General features: G+C 44.9%; 1 protein-coding gene across 3 annotated transcripts in view; it reads left to right on the top strand.

The window, feature by feature from the left end:
• The window catches only part of LOC106593662 (speckle-type POZ protein-like A), a 223,217-nt gene that overhangs the window by 59,981 nt on the left and 140,399 nt on the right, over positions 1-22,837 (top strand). For all 3 annotated transcript variants that reach the window (XM_045704961.2, XM_045704962.2, XM_045704960.2), the window contains 3 exons: positions 8,511-8,688; positions 15,543-15,598; positions 15,721-15,843. In XM_045704961.2, coding sequence (XP_045560917.1) covers positions 8,511-8,688; positions 15,543-15,598; positions 15,721-15,843 — 357 coding nt within the window. The remainder of the gene's footprint in view (positions 1-8,510; positions 8,689-15,542; positions 15,599-15,720; positions 15,844-22,837) is intronic.

Raw genomic sequence — 22,837 nt, 5'->3', positions numbered from 1 at the left:
CATTACCGTACTTCGAAGCATGTCAACCACTGTTTAAAATCAATTTTTATGCCATTTTTCTCGTAAAAAAGCGATAATATTCCGACCGGGAAAGCGTGTTTACGTTCAAAGAGAGAAAAAATAAAAACATGGTGTCGCCTTGTGCATGCGCCTCAGTCTGATTGTCCTCTGATAGACCACTTACCAAAGGCGCTAATGTTTTTCAGCCAGGGGCTGTAATTACATCATTCAGCTTTTTCCCGGGTTCTGAGAGCCTATTGGAGCCGTAGGAAGTGTCACGTTACAGCAAAGATCCTCAGTTTTCAATAAAGAGAGTCAAGAAGAACAAGAACTTGTCAGACAGGCCACTTCCTGTAAGGAATCTTCTCAGGTTTTTGCCTGCCATATGAGTTCTGTTATACTCACAGACACCATTCAAACAGTTTTAGAAACTTTAGGGTGTTTTCTATCCAAAGCCAATAATTATATGCATATTCTAGTTACTGGGCAGGAGTAATAACCAGATTAAATCGGGTACGTTTTTTATCCGGTCGTGTAAATACTGCCCCCTAGCCCTAACAGGTTAAGGGGGTGTTGTTGTGTTGTCATGGTCTAGTTAAGGGGGTGTTGTTGTCTGGGTCTGGTTAAGGGGGTGTTGTTGTCTGGGTCTGGTTGAGGGGGTGTTGTTGTCTGGGTCTGGTTAAGGGGGTGTTGTTGTCTGGGTCTGGTTGAGGGGGTGTTGTTGTCTGGGTCTGGTTAAGGGGGTGTTGTTGTGCTGGACTGTTGTCTGGGTCTGGTTAAGGGGGTGTTGTTGTCTGGGTCTGGTTGAGGGGGTGTTGTTGTCTGGGTCTGGTTAAGGGGGTGTTGTTGTCTGGGTCTGGTTGAGGGGGTGTTGTTGTCTGGGTCTGGTTAAGGGGGTGTTGTTGTGCTGGACTGTTGTCTGGGTCTGGTTAAGGGGGTGTTGTTGTCTGGGTCTGGTTAAGGGGGTGTTGTTGTGCTGGACTGTTGTCTGGGTCTGGTTAACCTCTCTAGGGTCGGTGGGACGAAATCGTCCCTATGTAACAGCCAGTGGAATCCTGTGGCGCGTTATTCAAATACCTTACAAATGCTATTACTTAAATTTCTCAAACATATGACTATTTTACACCATTTTAAAGATAAGACTCTCGTTAATCTAACCACACTGTCCGATTTCAAAAAGGCTTTACAACAAAAGCAAAACATTAGATTATGTCAGCAGAGTACCCAGCCAGAAATAATCAGACACCCATTTTTCAAGCTAGCATATAATGTCACATAAACCCAAACCACAGCTAAATGCAGCACTAACCTTTGATGATGTTCATCAGATGACACACCTAGGACATTATGTTATACAATACATGCATGTTTTGTTCAATCAAGTTCATATTTATATCAAAAACCAGTTGTTTACATTAGCATCTGACGTTCAGAACTAGCATACCCCCCGCAAACTTCCGGTGAATTTACTAAATTACTCACGATAAACGTTCACAAAAAACATAACAATTATTTTAAGAATTATAGATACAGAACTCCTTTATGCAATCGCTATGTCCGATTTTAGAATAGCTTTTCGGTGAAAGCACATTTTGCAATATTCTAAGTAGATAGCCCGGCATCACAGGGCTAGCTATTTAGACACCCACCAAGTTTAGCCCTCACCAAAGTTAGATTTACTATAAGAAAAATGTTATTACCTTTGCTGTTCTTTGTCAGAATGCACTCCCAGGACTTCTACTTCAATAGCAAATGTTGGTTTGGTTCAAAATAATCCATAGTTATGTTCAAATATCCTCTGTTTTGTTCGTGCGTTCAAGACACTATCCGAAGTGTAAAGAAGGGTGACGCGCACGACGCGTTTCGTGAGAAAAAAATTCTAAATATTCCATTACCGTACTTCGAAGCATGTCAACCACTGTTTAAAATCAATTTTTATGCCATTTTTCTCGTAAAAAAGCGATAATATTCCGACCGGGAAAGCGTGTTTACGTTCAAAGAGAGAAAAAATTAAAACATGGTGTCGCCTTGTGCATGCGCCTCAGTCTGATTGTCCTCTGATAGACCACTTACCAAAGGCGCTAATGTTTTTCAGCCAGGGGCTGTAATTACATCATTCAGCTTTTTCCCGGGTTCTGAGAGCCTATTGGAGCCGTAGGAAGTGTCACGTTACAGCAAAGATCCTCAGTTTTCAATAAAGAGAGTCAAGAAGAACAAGAACTTGTCAGACAGGCCACTTCCTGTAAGGAATCTTCTCAGGTTTTTGCCTGCCATATGAGTTATGTTATACTCACAGACACCATTCAAACAGTTTTAGAAACTTTAGGGTGTTTTCTATCCAAAGCCAATAATTATATGCATATTCTAGTTACTGGGCAGGAGTAATAACCAGATTAAATCGGGTACGTTTTTTATCCGGTCGTGTAAATACTGCCCCCTAGCCCTAACAGGTTAAGGGGGTGTTGTTGTGTTGTCTGGGTCTGGTTAAGGGGGTGTTGTTGTGCTGGACTGTTGTCTGGGTCGTCTGGGTCTGGTTAAGGGGGTGTTGTTGTGCTGGACTGTTGTCTGGGTCTGGTTGAGGGGGTGTTGTTGTCTGGGTCTGGTTGAGGGGATGTTGTTGTGCTGGACTGTTGTCTGGGTCTGGTTAAGGGGGTGTTGTTGTCTGGGTCTGGTTAAGGGGGTGTTGTTGTGCTGGACTGTTGTCTGGGTCTGGTTAAGGGGGTGTTGTTGTCTGGGTCTGGTTAAGGGGGTGTTGTTGTCTGGGTCTGGTTAAGGGGGTGTTGTTGTCTGGGTCTGGTTAAGGGGGTGTTGTTGTCTGGGTCTGGGTAAGGGGGTGTTGTTGTCTGGGTCTGGTTGAGGGGGTGTTGTTGTCTGGGTCTGGTTAAGGGGGTGTTGTTGTCTGGGTCTGGTTAAGGGGGTGTTGTTGTCTGGGTCTGGTTAAGGGGGTGTTGTTGTCTGGGTCTGGTTAAGGGGGTGTTGTTGTCTGGGTCTGGTTAAGGGGGTGTTGTTGTCTGGGTCTGGTTAAGGGGGTGTTGTTGTGCTGGACTGTTGTCTGGGTCTGGTTAAGGGGGTGTTGTTGTGCTGGACTGTTGTCTGGGTCTGTGTTGACTGGAGTGTAATCACCTGCTGTTCCAGCTCCACCTGCCTTTCCTCCAGCTGGGTGAATGTATCCTTCATTTCAATGAGGGAGTATTACTCTGTGCTGGGAGGTTGACTTTCCTCTTGGGGGGTTATATAATGAAGAGGTCTGGGGGTTGCTGGTCTGTGGGGTTATATAATGAAGAGGTCTGGGGGTTGCTGGTCTGGGGGGTTATATAGTGAAGAGGTCTGGGGGTTGCTGGTCTGTGGGGTTATATAATGAAGAGGTCTGGGGGTTGCTGGTCTGTGGGGTTATATAATGAAGAGGTCTGGGGGTTGCTGGTCTGTGGGGTTATATAATGAAGAGGTCTGGGGGTTGCTAGTCTGTGGGGTTATATAATGAAGAGGTCTGGGGGTTGCTCGTCTGTGGGGTTATATAATGAAGAGGTCTGGGGGTTGCTGGTCTGGGGGGTTATATAATGAAGAGGTCTGGGGGTTGCTGGTCTGTGGGGTTATATAATGAAGAGGTCTGGGGGTTGCTGGTCTGTGGGGTTATATAATGAAGAGGTCTGGGGGTTGCTCGTCTGTGGGGTTATATAATGAAGAGGTCTGGGGGTTGCTCGTCTGTGGGGTTATATAATGAAGAGGTCTGGGGGTTGCTCGTCTGTGGGGTTATATAATGAAGAGGTCTGGGGGTTGCTGGTCTGGGGGGTTATATAATGAAGAGGTCTGGGGGTTGCTCGTCTGTGGGGTTATATAATGAAGAGGTCTGGGGGTTGCTGGTCTGTGGGGTTATATAATGAAGAGGTCTGGGGGTTGCTGGTCTGTGGGGTTATATAATGAAGAGGTCTGGGGGTTGCTGGTCTGTGGGGTTATATAATGAAGAGGTCTGGGGGTTGCTGGTCTGTGGGGTTATATAATGAAGAGGTCTGGGGGTTGCTGGTCTGTGGGGTTATATAATGAAGAGGTCTGGGGGTTGCTGGTCTGTGGGGTTATATAATGAAGAGGTCTGGTCTGACCCACTCAGGGTGGGGGTATCTTTCTCAAGGGAGAGCTTCTCCTGCTGGGCTAATTCTTTGATTAGGTGAAAGTTCAGCTGAAACTGTTTGGGGGGGTTGCCCTGTACCAATACTGTTCCAGACTTATAGAGATTTATATTAGCTGACTCAGAGTCCTCGTTGTCAAGTATCCTGAGTTTCCACCCCTCGTTAGTACCCCCTCTCTTAACAGAGGGGTAGTGTGCTAATATAGCACCATGCCAGGGGATGGTCTGGTTAATATAGCACTGTGCCAGGGGATGGTCTGGTTAATATAGCACTGTGCCAGGGGATGGTCTGGTTAATATAGCACTGTGCCATGCCAGGGGATGGTCTGGTTAATATAGCACTGTGCCAGGGGATGGTCTGGTTAATATAGCACTGTGCCAGGGGATGGTCTGGTTAATATAGCACTGTGCCATGCCAGGGGATGGTCTGGTTAATATAGCACTGTGCCAGGGGATGGTCTGGTTAATATAGCACTGTGCCAGGGGATGGTCTGGTTAATATAGCACTGTGCCATGCCAGGGGATGGTCTGGTTAATATAGCACTGTGCCAGGGGATGGTCTGGTTAATATAGCACTGTGCCATGCCAGGGGATGGTCTGGTTAATATAGCACTGTGCCATGCCAGGGGATGGTCTGGTTAATATAGCACTGTGCCATGCCAGGGGATGGTCTGGTTAATATAGCACTGTGCATGCCAGGGGATGGTCTGGTTAATATAGCACTGTGCCAGGGGATGGTCTGGTTAATATAGCACTGTGCCAGGGGATGGTCTGGTTAATATAGCACTGTGCCAGGGGATGGTCTGGTTAATATAGCACTGTGCCATGCCAGGGGATGGTCTGGTTAATATAGCACTGTGCCATGCCAGGGGATGGTCTGGTTAATATAGCACTGTGCCAGGGGATGGTCTGGTTAATATAGCACTGTGCCAGGGGATGGTCTGGTTAATATAGCACTGTGCCAGGGGATGGTCTGGTTAATATAGCACTGTGCCATGCCAGGGGATGGTCTGGTTAATATAGCACTGTGCCAGGGGATGGTCTGGTTAATATAGCACTGTGCCAGGGGATGGTCTGGTTAATATAGCACTGTGCCATGCCAGGGGATGGTCTGGTTAATATAGCACTGTGCCAGGGGATGGTCTGGTTAATATAGCACTGTGCCATGCCAGGGGATGGTCTGGTTAATATAGCACTGCATGCCAGGGGATGGTCTGGTTAATATAGCACTGTGCCAGGGGATGGTCTGGTTAATATAGCACTGTGCCATGCCAGGGGATGGTCTGGTTAATATAGCACTGTGCCAGGGGATGGTCTGGTTAATATAGCACTGTGCCATGCCAGGGGATGGTCTGGTTAATATAGCACTGTAGCCAGGGGATGGTCTGGTTAATATAGCACTGTGCCAGGGGATGGTCTGGTTAATATAGCACTGTAGCCAGGGGATGGTCTGGTTAATATAGCACTGTGCCAGGGGATGGTCTGGTTAATATAGCACTGCATGCCAGGGGATGGTCTGGTTAATATAGCACTGTGCCAGGGGATGGTCTGGTTAATATAGCACTGTGCCATGCCAGGGGATGGTCTGGTTAATATAGCACTGTGCCATGCCAGGGGATGGTCTGGTTAATATAGCACTGTGCCATGCCAGGGGATGGTCTGGTTAATATAGCACTGTGCCAGGGGATGGTCTGGTTAATATAGCACTGTGCCAGGGGATGGTCTGGTTAATATAGCACTGTGCCAGGGGATGGTCTGGTTAATATAGCACTGTGCCAGGGGATGGTCTGGTTAATATAGCACTGTGCCAGGGGGATGGTCTGGTTGAACAGTGTTGAACAGAACTGAGCACGAGAGTTTCCTGTTTTAGTTTCTGTCTATAGGCTGGGAGCAACAAAATGGAGTCGTGGTCAGATTTTCCGAAAGGAGGGCGGGGGAGGGCTTTGTATGCGTCGCGGAACTTAGAGTAACAATGATCCAGGGTGTTGCCAGCCCGGGTCGCGGATTCGATATGCTGATCAAATTTAGGGAGCCTTGTTTTCAGATTAGCCTTGTTAAAATCCCCAGCTACAATAAATGCAGCCTCAGGATATGTGGTTTCCAGTTTATATAGAGTCCAATGAAGTTCTTTCAGGGCCGTCGATGTGTCTGCTTGTTGGGGGATATACATGACTGTGATTATAATCGAAGAGAATTCTCTTGGTAGATAATGGGGTCGGCATTTGATTGTAAGTTAGCTAACATACCGGTACATACTGCTGTAATGATATGTAATGTGGTTCGTAAGGATAGCGTAGCCAACATAACGTTAGGTAGCTAGCTAACATACCGGTACATACTGCTGTAATGATATGCTATGTGGTTCGTAAGGATAGCGTAGCCAACATAACGTTAGGTAGCTAGCTAACATACCGGTACATACTGCTGTAATGATATGCTATGTGGTTCGTAAGGACAGCGTAGCTAGCTAACATACCGGTACATACTGCTGTAATGATATGCTATGTGGTTCGTAAGGATAGCGTAGCCAACATAACGTTAGGTAGCTGTGCTGTTTAATTTGGGTTACAATGTGCTGTGTTTTCCTGTTGTAGTAGACCTGTTTATGCAAAAATAAACATAAAGCCTTGTTCACATTGGCAGTTTGAAGTGACTAAATATATATATTTTTTGCACATCTGATTAGAATCTGTTCTTTTTCCCACGGTCTGAACAGCCAAAAATCACTTGGAAGCAGATATTTCAAGCCACATTTCAAACCACCTTCAGTGGTTTGAAATCCGATATAAATCTGATTCCTGTTCATGCAACTTGTCTGAATGGTCAAATCTTATTTATTTGCCCTCGAGTGGTTTTTAGACTGTTCTTTGGCATATCTTGTTGCTTGCTAGCTACTCTGTTGACAGTTTTCACAAGAACTTGTGATAGCTAACTAGCTTGTTTTTTGTCTACAAATGAGTGAATGTGCTAGAAATCTAAAACGCTATGCCTAGCTAGCGAGTTGACTGCTGTGGCTGACCAAAAAGGACCATCATATCCTTTGAGGCTTTAAAAGCGTTCTTACACTATCATTTTGATCATTCAAAGCAACTGGAAAATGTCCATGGCAGACATTGTCACCTTGGGCTGCAACATATCTTCTGAGTGACAGCAAGCACGAGCGCCACAACCGATCATTCTACATTACTGCGCACACACACACATCATTACTCTGACAACTAGTGTAGCCATGTCACTTTTAACTTGCTGTTTGGACAGTCAGTATTCCAAAACTGATTTGAGCATTAAGGCTTGCAGTGTGAACAAGGCTTTAGAAGTTCTCTCCAAACCATCTATTATTGTGTCTGTCCACATAGTACTTGTGTTTTAGTATAGATTAATGTATTGTGTTCTAGGTGAGTGTGTTGCACTATTCTGTGAACATCTCTGGCAGTCCAACATGATTTAGTATTGAACATGATAATGTATAGATAATGTATTGATAATGTATTGATAATGCATTCTATTCTAGGTGAATGTGGAGCAGGACTCTGTGAACATCTCTGGCCAGTCCAACATGATTTAGTATTGATAATGTATTGATAATGTATTGATAATGCATTCTATTCTAGGTGAGTGTGGTTCAGGACTCTGTGAACATCTCTGGCCAGTCCAACATGATTTAGTATTGAACATGTAAATGTATAGATAATGTATGGATAATGTATTGATCATGTATTGTATGTTATATTGTATTCTAGGTGTAAATCTGTAAATAGCCCACCCAGTCTACCTACCTCATCCCCATATTGTTTTTATTTACTTTTTTGCTCTTTTGCACACCAGTATCACTACTTGCACATCATCCTCTGCTCATCTATCACTCCACTGTTAATCTGCTAAATTGTAATTACTTCGCTACTATGGCCTATTTATTGCCTTACCTCCTCACGCCATTTGCACACACTGTATATAGACTTTTCCTATTGTGTTATTGACTGTACGTTTGTTTATTCCATGTGTAACTCTGTGTTGTTGTTTGTGTCACACTGCTTTGCTTTATCTTGGCCAGGTCACAGTTGTAAATGAGAACTTGTTCTCAACTGGCCTACCTGGTTAAATAAAGGTGAAATAAACATTAAAAATGAAAGGTGAATGTGGTTCAGGACTCTGTGAACATCTCTGGCCAGTCTAACATGATTTAGTATTGATCATGTAAATGTATAGATAATGTATGGATAATGTATTGATCATGTATTGATAATGCATTGTATTCTAGGTGAGTGTGGTGCAGGACTCTGTGAACATCTCTGGCCAGTCCAACATGATTTAGTATTGATCATGTAAATGTATAGATAATGTATGGATAATGTATTGATAATGTATTGTATGTTATATTGTATTGTAGGTGAGTGTGGTGCAGGACTCGGTGAACATCTCTGGCCAGTCCAACATTAACATGCTGAAGGTCCCAGAGTGCCAGCTGTCAGATGACCTGGGGAACCTGTGGCAGTGTTCCCGCTTCACTGACTGTTCCCTCTATGTGGGAGGGCAGGAGTTCAAGGCTCACAAATCCATCCTGGCAGGTAACACTACTACACTACTACATTACTACTACTACATTACTACTACTACTACACCACTAATACCTCTCTACCACTACCAGCCAGCACCAGCCCCCTCTCTACCACTACACTACTAAACTACTGCTACATTACTACTACTACACCACTAATACCTCTCTACCACTACCAGCCCCCTCTCTACCACTACACTACTACACCACTACTAAACTACTACTACTACACTACTACTACACTACTGCTACATTACTACTACTACTACACCACTACTAAACTACTACTACATTACTACTACTACACCACTAATACCTCTCTACCACTACCAGCCCCCTCTCTACCACTACCAGCCCCCTCTCTACCACTACACTACTAAACTACTGCTACATTACTACTACTACACCACTAATACGCTATGAATACTACACCACCATTAATACATTACTACTACTACACCACTAATATGCTACGAATACTACACCACCATTAATACACTACTACTACTACATCTCAAATACACTTCTAATACACTGCTACTACTATTACATCACTAATACACTACTAATACTACACCACCATTAATACACTACTACCTACTACTACATCACCATTAATACACTATTTCTAATACTACACTACTGCTACTCTACTACACCACTAATACATTACTTATACTACTACTACAACACTACTACTACTACTAATACAATGCTGCTACTACACTAATACTACTTCTACTACTACTACACCACTAATACACTACTTCTACTACTACATCAATTCTACTACTACTTTACTTCTACACTACTACTACTGCTACACCACAACTAAACTACTGCTACAATACTACTACTACACCACGAATACACTACTTCTACTGCAACACTACTACTACTACACCACTACTACTACTACTACTACTACTACTACAACACCACCATTAATACACTACTACTTCTACTACAACACTACTACTACTACTACTACTACTACTACTACTACTACAATACTACTACTACTACAACACCACTACTACTACTACACCACTACTACTACTACACCACCATTAATACACTACTACTTATACTACTACAACACCTACTACCACTACTACTACTACAATACTACTACCACTACTACTACTACACCACTACTAAACTACTGCTACACTACTACTAATACACCACTGGTACACTACTTCTGTTACAACACTACACCTACTACAACAATACTACTACTACAATACTACTACTGCTATACCGCTACTAAACCACTGCTACACTACTACTACTACTACACCACTAATACACTGCTTCTACTACTACTACAGTGATGCTACTACATTACTACTACTACACCACTAATACACTACTACTACTACTACTACACCACCATTAATACACTACTACTACTACACCACTAATACACTAGTACTACTACTACTACACCACCATTAATACACTACTACTACTACGACACCACTGCTACACCACTAATACACCACTACTAAACTACTACTACTACACCACTGCTACACCACTAATACACCACTACTAAACTACTACTACGACACCACTGCTACTACACAACTACTAAACTACTGCTACACTACTGCTACACCACTAATACAGTACTACTACTACACCACTAATACACTACTACTACATCACCATTAATACACTACTTCTACTACAGCACTACTACTACTACACCTACTAATACATCATCATTAATACACTACTTCTACTATTGCTACTACACCTTTGCTACTACTACACCACTGCTATACTACGACTACTACACCACTAATACACTACTACAATACTACTGCTACACCACTAATACCCTACTAATAAACTCATGCTGCACTACTGCTACTACACCACTACTACACCACTACTAAACTACTGTTACACTACTACTACATAACTAATACACGACTACTACTACACCACCAATACATTACTTCTACAATACTGCTAGTACTTCTACTACTACAGCACTACTCCTACTACACCACTACTACTATACCACTACTAAACTACTGCTACACTACTACTACTACACCACCAATACACTACTAATACTACTACAATACTACTACTACACCACTAATACACTACTGCTAAACTACTGCTACACTACTTCTACATAACTAATACACTACTACTACTACTACACCACTACTAAACTGCTACACTACTACTACTACTATACCACCAATACTACTAAAATACTGCTACTACATCACTAATACACTACTACTACTACACCACTACTAAACTACTGCTACACTACTACTACTACTACTACTACACCACTAATACACCACTTCTACTACTACACCACTACTACTACTACTACTACTACTACTACTACTGCTACTACTACACCACTAATACACTACTACTACATCACTAATGCACTGCTTCTACACCACTAATACACTACTACTACTACTACTACACCACTAATTCATTACCGCTACATCACTACTACTACACCACTAATTTACTACTTCTACACTACTACTCCATTACTACTACACTACTACTATGCTACTACACCATTACTACTACACTACTACTATGCTACTACACCATTACTACTACACCATTACTACTACACTTCTACCAATACACACCTCCTACTACTACCCTAATACTACACTATTACCAATACCAATACACACCTCCTACTACTACACTACTACTACACCACCATCACTACTACACCACTGCCACTACCCCACCACTGCTACTACACCACCACTATTACTACGACACCACCAATACTACTACACCACCACTTCTACTACACCACCACTACTACTACACCACCACTACTACTACCCCACCACTACTACTACCCCACCACTACTACTACACCACCACTACTACTACACCACCACTTCTACTACACCACCACTACGACTACCCCACTGCTACTACACCACCACTACTACTACCCCACTACTACTACACCACCACTACTACACCACCACTACTACTACCCCACCACTACTACTACTACACCACCACTTCTACTACACCACCACTAATACTACACCACCACTACTACTACCCCACCACTACTACTACTACACCACCACTACTACTACACCACCACTACTACACCACCACTACTACTACCCCACCACTACTACTACACCACCACTACTACTACCCCACCACTACTACTACACCACCACTTCTACTACACCACCACTACCACTACACCACCACCAATCCTACTACCTCACCACTACTACTACACCACCACTACTACACCACCACTACTACTACCCCACCACTACTACTACACCACCACCAATACTACTACACCACCACTTCTACTACACCACCACCACTACTACTACACCAATACTACACCACCACTACTACTACCCCACCACTACTACTACATCACCACTTCTACTACTACACCACTACTACTACACAACTGCTACTACTACTACACCACCACTACTACTACCCCACCACTACTACTACCCCACTGCTACTACACCACCACCACTACTACTACCCCACCACTACTACACCACCACTACTACTACCCCACCACTACTACTACACCACCACTACTACACCACCACTACTACTACACCACCACTACTACTACACCACCATTACTACTACACCACCGCTACTACTACACCACCATTACTACTACACCACCACTACTACTACTACTACAACACCACTACTACTACACCACCACTGCTACTACACCACCACTACTACTACACCACCACTACTACTACACCACCACTACTACTACACCACCACTACTACTACACCACCACTACTACTACACCACCGCTACTACTACACCACCACTACTACTACACCACCACTACTACTACTACACCACCACTATACTACCCCACTGCTACTACACCACCACTATACTACCCCACTGCTACTACTACACCACCACTACTACTACACCACTACTACTACTACACCACCACCACTACTACTACACCACCACCACTGCTACTACACTACCACTACTACTACCCCACTGCTACTACACCACCACCACCACTACCCCACCACTACTACTACACCACCACCACTACTACACCACTACTACTACTACTACTACACCACCACTACTACACCACCACCACTACTACACCACCACTACTACTACCCCACCACTACTACTACACCACCACTACTACTACACCACTACTACTACTACTACACCACCACTACTACTACACCACTACTACTACTACACCACCATTACTACTACCCCACCACTACTACTACACCACCACTACTACTACCCCACCACTACTACTACACCACCACCACTACTACTACCCCACTGCTACTACCCCACTGCTACTACCACACCACCACTACTACTACACCACTACTACTACTACACCACCACTACTACTACACCACTACTACTACTACCCCACTACTACTACTACACCACCACTTTTATTACACCACCACTACTACTACACCACCACTACTATTAGACCACCACTACTACTACACCACCACTACTACTACACCACCACTACTACTACCCCACCACTACTACTACACCACCACTTCTACTACACCACTGCTACTACACCACCACTACTACTACACCACCACCACTACTACCCCACTGCTACTACTACACCACCACTACTACTACCCCACTGCTACTACACCACCACTACTACTACACCACCACCACTACTACTACCCCACTGCTACTACACCACCACTACTACACCACCACCACTACTACACCACCACTACTACTACCCCACCACTACTACTACACCACCACTACTACTACTACTACACCACCACTACTACTAGCCCACCACTACTACGCCACCATTACTACTACCCCACCACTACTACTACACCACCACTACTACTACCCCACCACTACTACTACACCACCACTACTACTACTACCCCAGCATTACTACTACACCACCACTACTACTACACCACCACTACTACTACACCACCACTACTACTACACCACCACTGCTACTACTACACCACCACTACTACTACACCACCACTACTACTACCGCACTACTACTACACCACCACTACTACTACACCACCACTGCTACACCACCACTACTACTACCCCACTGCTACTACACCACCACTACTACTACACCACCACTACTACTACACCACCACTACTACTACCCCACCACCACTACTACCCCACCGCTACTACACCACCACTACTACTACACCACCACTACTACACCACTACTACTACTACACCACCACTGCTACTACACCACCACTACTACTACACCACCACTACTATCCCACCACTACTACTACAACACCACCACTACTACACCACCACCACTACTACTACCCCACCACTACTACACCACCACCACTTCTACTACACCACCACTACTACTACACTACCACTGCTACTACACCACCACCACTACTACTACCCCACCACTACTACACCGCCACCACTTTACTACACCACCACTACTACTACACCACCACTGCTACTACACCACCACCACTACTACTACCCCACCACTACTACACCGCCACCACTTTACTACACCACCACTATTACTACCCCACCACCATTACAACACTGCCACTACTACTACTACACCACTACTACTACACCACCACTAATACTACTACACCACTACTACTATCCCACCACTATTACGACACCACCACTACTATTTCTACACCACTACTACACCACCACCACTACTACTACCCCACCACTACTACACCACCACCACTTCTACTACACCACCACTACTACTACACTACCACTGCTACTACACCACCACCACTACTACTACCCCACCACTACTACACCACCACCACTGCTACTACACCACTATTACTACTACACCACCATTACTACTACACCACCACTACTACTACCCCACCACCATTACGACACCGCCACTACTACTACACCACCACTGCTACTACACCACTATTACTACTACACCACCATTACTACTACACCACCACTACTACTACCCCACCACCATTACGACACCACCACTACTACTACACCACCACTACTACTACACCACCACTACTACTACACCACCACTACTATTTCTACACCACTACTACTACACCACCACTACTACTACACCACCATTACTACTACGCCACCACTAATACTACACCACTACTACACCATTACAACTAAACTACTAGTTCCCGCTATGTGGGAGGGCAGGAGTTTAAGGCACACAAATCCATCCTAGCAGGTAATACCTTTCCGTCCAGCAGAACCTGGGTTCTAATCCCCTGACCCTAGCCCTCCCCTCCCTCTGGCTATCTCCCTTACTCTCCGTCCAGCAGAACCTGGGTTCTAATCCCCTGACCCTAGCCCTCCCCTCCCTCTGGCTATCTCCCTTACTCTCCGTCCAGCAGCACCTGGGTTCTAATCCCTTGACCCTAGCCCTCCCCTCCCTCTGGCTATCTCCCTTACTCTCCGTCCAGCAGCACCTGGGTTCTAATCCCCTGACCCTAGCCCTCCCCTCCCTCTGGCTATCTCCCTTACTCTCCGTCCAGCAGCACCTGGGTTCTAATCCCCTGACCCTAGCCCTCCCCTCCCTCTGGCTATCTCCCTTACTCTCCGTCCAGCAGCACCTGGGTTCTAATCCCTTGACCCTAGCCCTCCCCTCCCTCTGGCTATCTCCCTTACTCTCCGTCCAGCAGCACCTGGGTTCTAATCCCTTGACCCTAATTGAATATTGCCAGTAGCTGCAACATGAAAATGTGTTAATATGTTATGGGGTTTTTGCCTCGAATCTTACTGATGTTATTGTCTTTGATTGACAGCAAGATCCCCCGTCTTTAACGCCATGTTTGAACATGAGATGGAGGAGAGTAAAAAGGTGGGTCTAGTTTTATTGACCTTTTTTATTTGCCCGGAATGACCGTTCCAGAGATGAAAGATACTACCGCTTTACTCCACATAGTAGACACAGGGATTTCAAACACTATTGTCCTGTCTCAGAACCGTGTGGACATCAGTGATGTGGAGCCAGACGTGTTTAAGGAGATGATGGGATTCATCTACACAGGGAAAGCTCCCAACCTGGACAAGATGGCCGACAACCTGCTGGCAGCTGCTGACAAAGTAAGTCATAGTCATAAGAAATAATCTGCCTGTTTCAAATGATGTGTCAGAGCTTGAATTACGAGCTTGAAATACTGTAACCCAACGTTCTGTACCGTGCTTATTTCCCACTACACTGTAATGTTATGGGGAGATTTTGTATTTGTATTTATTAGGGATCCCCATTAGCTACTCTTCCTGGGGTTTATTAGGGATCACCATTAGCTACTCTTCCTGGGGTTTATTAGGGATTCCCAATTAGCTACTCTTCCTGTGGTATTTTTAGGGATCCCCATTAGCTACACTTCCTGGGGTTTATTAGGGATCCCTGTTTTGCTACTCTTCCTGTGGTTTATTAGGGATCACCGTTAGCTACTTTCCCTGGAGTTTATTAGGGATCCCCATTAGCTACTCTTCCTGTGGTTTATTAGGGATCCCTGTTTTGCTACTCTTCTCTGTGGTTTATTAGGGATCCCCATTAGCTACTCTTCCTGGGGTTTATTAGGGATCATCATTAGCTGCTCTTCCTGGGGGTTTATTAGGGATCCCCATTAGCTACTCTTTCTGTGGTTTATTAGGGATTCCCGTTAGCTACTCTTCATGGGGTTCATTAGGGATCCCCTTTAGCTACTCTTCTTGTGCTTTATTAGGGATTCCCGTTAGCTATTTTTCCTGTGGTTTATTAGGGATCCCCATTAGCTACTCTTTCTGGGTTTTATTTTGGGATCACCATTAGCTACTCTTCCTGGGGTTTATTAGGGATCCCCATTAGCTACTCTTCCTGGGGTTTATTAGGGTTCCCCATTAGCTACTCTTCATGGGGTTCATTAGGGATCCCTGTTAGCTTCTCTTCCTGGGGTTTATTAGGGATCCCCATTAGCTACTCTTCCTGTGGGATTATTAGGGATCCCCATTAGCTACTCTTCCTGTGGTATTATTAGGGATCCCCATTAGCTACTCTTCCTGGGGTTTATTAGGGATCCCTGTTTTGCTACTCTTCTTGTGGTTTATTAGGGATTCCCGTTAGCTACTCTTCCTGTGGTTTATTAGGGATCACCATTAGCTACTCTTCCCTGGAGTTTATTAGGGATCCCCATTAGCTACTCTTCCTGGGGTTTATTAGGGATCCCCGTTAGCTACTCTTCCTGTGGTTTATTAGGGATTCCCATTAGCTACTCTTCCTGGGGTTTATTAGGGATCCCCATTAGCTACTCTTCCTGTGGTATTTCTAGGGATCCCAATTAGCTACTCTTCCTGTGGTATGTCTAGGGATCCCCATTAGCTACTCTTCCTGGGGTTTATTAGTGATCCCCATTAGCTTCTCTTCCTGGGGTTTATTAGGGATCCCCATTAGCTACTCTTCCTGGGGTTTATTAGGGATCCCCATTAGCTATCTCTTCCTGGGGTTTATTAGGGATCCCCATTAGCTACTCTTCCTGGGTAGTTTATTAGGGATCCCCGTTAGCTTCTCTTCCTGGGGTTTATTAGGGATCCCCATTAGCTACTCTTCCTGTGGTTTATTATGGACCCCGTTAGCTACTCTTTCTGGGGTTCATTAGGGATCCCCATTAGCTACTCTTCCTGGGGTTTGTTGTGGATCCCCATTAGCTTCTCTTCCTTTTTTTTAGGGATCCCCATTAGCTACTTCTCCTGGGGTTTATTAGGGATCCCCATGAGCTACTCTTTCTGGGGTTTATTAGGGGTCCCCGTTAGCTACTCTTCATGGTGTTTATTAGGGATCCCCATTAGCTACTTCTCCTGGGGTTTATTAGGGATCCCCATTAGCTTTTCTTCCTGGGGTTTATTGGGGATCCCCATTAGCTTCTCTTCCTGTGTTTTATTAGGGATCCCCGTTAGCTACTCTTCCTGTGGTTTATTAGGGATCCCTGTTAGCTGCTTTTGCTGTGGTTTATTAGGGATCCCCATTAGCTACTCTTCCTGGGGTTTATTAGGGATCCCCATTAGCTACTCTTCCTGTGGTTTATTAGGAACCCCATTAGCTACTCTTTCTGGGGTTCATTAGGGATCCCCATTAGCTACTCTTCCTGGGGTTTATTGTGGATCCCCATTAGCTACTCTTCCTGGGGTTTATTAGGGATCCCCATTAGCTAATCTTCCTTTTTTTTAGGGATCCCCATTAGCTACTTCTCCTGGGGTTTATTAGGGATCCCCATGAGCTACTCTTTCTGGGGTTTATTAGGGGTCCCCGTTAGCTACTCTTCATGGTGTTTATTAGGGATCCCCATTAGCTTTTCTTCCTGGGGTTTATTGGGGATCCCCATTAGCTTCTCTTCCTGTGGTTTATTAGGGATCCCCGTTAGCTACTCTTCCTGTGGTTTATTAGGGATCCCTGTTAGGTGCTTTTGCTGTGGTTTATTAGGGATCCCCATTAGCTACTCTTCCTGGGGTTTATTAGGGATTCCCATTAGCTACTTTTACATGGGTTTTTAGGGATCCCCATTAGCTTCTCTTCCTTGGGTTTATCAGGAATCCCCATTAGCTACTCCTCTGGGGGTTTATTAGGGATCCCTGTTAGCTTCTCTTCCTGGGGTTTATTGGGGATCCCCATTAGCTACTCTTCCTGGGGTTTATTGGGGATCCCTATTAGCTACTCTTCCTGTGGTTTATTAGGGATCCTCATTAGCTACTCTTCCTGTGGTATTATTAGGGATCCCCATTAGCTACTCTTCCTGGGGTTTATTAGGGACCACCGTTAGCTACTTTCCCTGGAGTTTATTAGGGATTCCCAATTAGCTACTCTTCCTGGGGTTTATTAGGGATCCCCATTAGCTACTCTTTCTGGGGTTTATTAGGGACCACCGTTAGCTACTTTCCCTGGAGTTTATTAGGGATTCCCAATTAGCTACTCTTCCTGTGGTATTTATAGGGATCCCAATTAGCTACTCTTCCTGTGTTATTTCTAGGGATCCCAATTAGCTACTCTTCCTGTGGTATTTCAAGGGATCCCCATTAGCTACTCTTCCTGTGTTATTATTAGGGATCCCCTTTAGCTACTCTTCCTGGGGTTTATTAGGGATGCCAATTAGCTACTCTTCCTTGGGTTTATTAGGGATCCCCATTAGCTACTCTTCCTGGGGTTTATTAGGGATCCCCATTAGCTATTCTTCCTGGGGTTTATTAGGGATCCCCATTAGCTACTCTTCCTGTGGTTTATTAGGGATCCCCTTTAGCTACTCTTCCTGGGGTTTATTAGGGATCCCCATTAGCTACTCTTCCTGGGGTTTATTAGGGATCCCCATTAGCTACTCTTCCTGGGGTTTATTAGGGATCCCCATTAGCTACTCTTCCTGGGGTTTATTAGGGATCCCCATTAGCTACTCTTCCTGGGGTTTATTAGGGATCCCCATTAGCTACTCTTCCTGGGGTTTATTAGGGATCCCCATTAGCTACTCTTCCTGGGGTTTATTAGGGATCCCCATTAGCTACTCTTCCTGGGGTTTATTAGGGATCCCCATTAGCTACTCTTTCTGGGGTTTGTTAGGGATCCCCATTAGCTACTCTTCCTGGGGTTTATTAGGGATCCTCATTTGCTACTCTTTCTGGGGTTCATTAGGGATCCTCATTAGCTACTCTTTCTGGGGTTTATTAGGGATCCCCATTAGCTACTCTTTCTGGGGTTTATTAGGGATCCCCATTAGCTACTCTTCCTGTGGTTTATTAGGGATCCCCGTTAGCTACTCTTTCTGGGGTTCATTAGGGATCCCCATTAGCTACTCTTTCTGGGGTTCATTAGGGATCCCCATTAGCTACTCTTCCTGTGGTTTATTAGGGACCACCGTTAGCTACTTTCCCTGGAGTTTATTAGGGATTCCCAATTAGCTACTCTTCCTGGGGTTTATTAGGGATCCCCATTAGCTACTCTTTCTGGGGTTTATTAGGGACCACCGTTAGCTACTTTCCCTGGAGTTTATTAGGGATTCCCAATTAGCTACTCTTCCTGTGGTATTTATAGGGATCCCAATTAGCTACTCTTCCTGTATTATTTCTAGGGATCCCCTTTAGCTACTCTTCCTGGGGTTTATTAGGGATGCCAATTAGCTACTCTTCCTTGGGTTTATTAGGGATCCCCATTAGCTACTCTTCCTGGGGTTTATTAGGGATCCCCATTAGCTATTCTTCCTGGGGTTTATTAGGGATCCCCATTAGCTACTCTTCCTGGGGTTTATTAGGGATCCCCTTTAGCTACTCTTCCTGGGGTTTATTAGGGATCCCCATTAGCTACTCTTCCTGGGGTTTATTAGGGATCCCCATTAGCTACTCTTCCTGGGGTTTATTAGGGATCCCCATTAGCTACTCTTCCTGGGGTTTATTAGGGATCCCCATTAGCTACTCTTCCTGGGGTTTATTAGGGATCCCCATTAGCTTCTCTTCCTTGGGTTTATTAGGGATCCCCATTAGCTACTCTTCCTGGGGTTTATTAGGGATCCCCATTAGCTATTCTTCCTTGGGTTTATTAGGGATCCCCATTAGCTACTCTTCCTGGGGTTTATTAGGGATCCCCATTAGCTACTCTTCCTGTGGTTTATTAGGGATCCCCATTAGCTACTCTTTCTGGGGTTTGTTAGGGATCCCCATTAGCTACTCTTTCTGGGGTTTATTAGGGATCCTCATTTGCTACTCTTTCTCGGGTTCATTAGGGATCCTCATTAGCTACTCTTTCTGGGGTTTATTAGGGATCCCCATTAGCTACTCTTTCTGGGGTTTATTAGGGATCCCCATTAGCTACTCTTCCTGTGGTTTATTAGGGATCCCCGTTAGCTACTCTTTCTGGGGTTCATTAGGGATCCCCATTAGCTACTCTTTCTGGGGTTCATTAGGGATCCCCATTAGCTACTCTTCCTGGGGTTTATTAGGGATCCCCATTAGCTAATCTTCCTTTTTTTAGGGATCCCCATTAGCTACTTCTCCTGGGGTTTATTAAGGATCCCCATTAGCTACTCTTCCTGGGGTTTATTAGGGATCCCCATTAGCTACTCTTCCTGGGGTTTATTAGGGATCCCCATTAGCTAATCTTCCTTTTTTAGGGATCCCCATTAGCTACTTCTCCTGGGGTTTATTAAGGATCCCCATTAGCTACTCTTTCTGGGGTTTATTAGGGATCCCCGTTAGCTACTCTTCATGGTGTTTATTAGGGATCCTCATTAGCTACTTCTCCTGGGGTTTATTAGGGATCCCCGTTAGCTACTCTTCCTGTGGTTTATTAGGGATCCCTGTTAGCTGCTTTTGCTGTGGTTTATTAGCGATCCCCATTAGCTACTCTTCCTATGGTTTATTAGGGATTCCCATTAGCTACTTTTACATGGGTTTTTAGGGATCCCCATTAGCTTCTCTTCCTTGGGTTTATCAGGAATCCCCATTAGCTACTCCTCCGGGGGTTTATTGGGGATCCCTGTTAGCTACTCTTCCTGTGGTTTATTAGGGATCCCTGTTAGCTACTCTTTCTGGGGTTCATTAGGGATCCCTGTTAGCTACTCTTTCTGGGGTTTATTAGGGATCCTCATTAGCTACTCTTCCTGGGGTTTATAAGGGATCCCCATTAGCTACTCTTCCTGTGGTATTATTAGGGATCCCCATTAGCTACTCTTCCTGGGGTTCATTAGGGATCCCCATTAGCTACTCTTCCTGGGGTTTATTAGGGATCCCCATTAGCTACTCTTCCTGGAGTTTATTAGGGATCCCCATTAGCTACTCTTCCTGGGGTTTATTAGGGATCCCCATTAGCTACTCTTTCTGGGGTTTGTTAGGGATCCCCATTAGCTACTCTTTCTGGGGTTTATTAGGGATCCTCATTTGCTACTCTTTCTGGGGTTCATTAGGGATCCTCATTAGCTACTCTTTCTGGGGTTTATTAGGGATCCCCATTAGCTACTCTTCCTGTGGTTTATTAGGGATCCCCGTTAGCTACTCTTTCTGGGGTTCATTAGGGATCCCCATTAGCTACTCTTCCTTGGGTTTATCAGGAATCCCCATTAGCTACTCTTCCTGGGGTTTATTGGGGATCCCTGTTAGCTACTCTTCCTGTGGTTTATTAGGGATCCCCATTAGCTACTCTTCCTTGGGTTTATTAGGGATCCCTGTTTTGCTACTCTTCTTGTGGTTTATTAGGGATTCCCGTTAGCTACTCTTCCTGTGGTTTATTAGGGATCCCCATTAGCTACTCTTCCTGGGGTTTATTAGGGATCCCTGTTTTGCTACTCTTCTTGTGGTTTATTAGGGATTCCCGTTAGCTACTCTTCCTGTGGTTTATTAGGGACCACCGTTAGCTACTTTCCCTGGAGTTTATTAGGGATTCCCAATTAGCTACTCTTCCTGGGGTTTATTAGGGATCACCATTAGCTACTCTTCCTGTGGTATTTCTAGGGATCCCAATTAGCTACTCTTCCTGGGGTTTTTAGGGATCCCCATTAGCTACTCTTCCTGGGTTTATTAGGGATCCCCATTAGCTACTCTTCCTGGGGTTTATTAGGGATCCCCATTAGCTACTCTTCCTGGGGTTTATTAGGGATCCCCATTAGCTACTCTTCCTACTCTTCCTGTGGTTTATTAGGGATCCCTGTTAGCTACTCTTTCTGGGGTTCATTAGGGATCCCTGTTAGCTACTCTTTCTGGGGTTTATTAGGGATCCTCATTAGCTACTCTTCCTGGGGTTTATTAGGGATCCCCATTAGCTACTCTTCCTGGGGTTTATTAGGGATCCCCATTAGCTACTCTTCCTGGGGTTTATTAGGGATCCCCATTAGCTCAGGAATCCCCATTAGCTACTACTCCGGGGGTTTATTGGGGATCCCTGTTAGCTACTCTTCCTGTGGTTTATTAGGGATCCCCTTTAGCTACTCTTCCTGGGGGTTATTAGGGATCCCCATTAGCTACTCTTCCTGGGGTTTATTAGGGATCCCCATTAGCTACTCTTCCTGGGGTTTATTAGGGATCCCCATTAGCTACTCTTCCTGGGGTTTATTAGGGATCCCCATTAGCTACTCTTCCTGGGGTTTAT

The sequence above is a fragment of the Salmo salar genome, chromosome 21 (genome assembly GCF_965601325.2).
Source record: "Salmo salar chromosome 21, fSalSal1, whole genome shotgun sequence".
Classification (NCBI taxonomy): Eukaryota; Metazoa; Chordata; class Actinopteri; order Salmoniformes; family Salmonidae; genus Salmo; species Salmo salar.
Note: the sequence above shows the minus strand (reverse complement) of the source record. Positions and strands in the feature narration are given on the sequence as shown.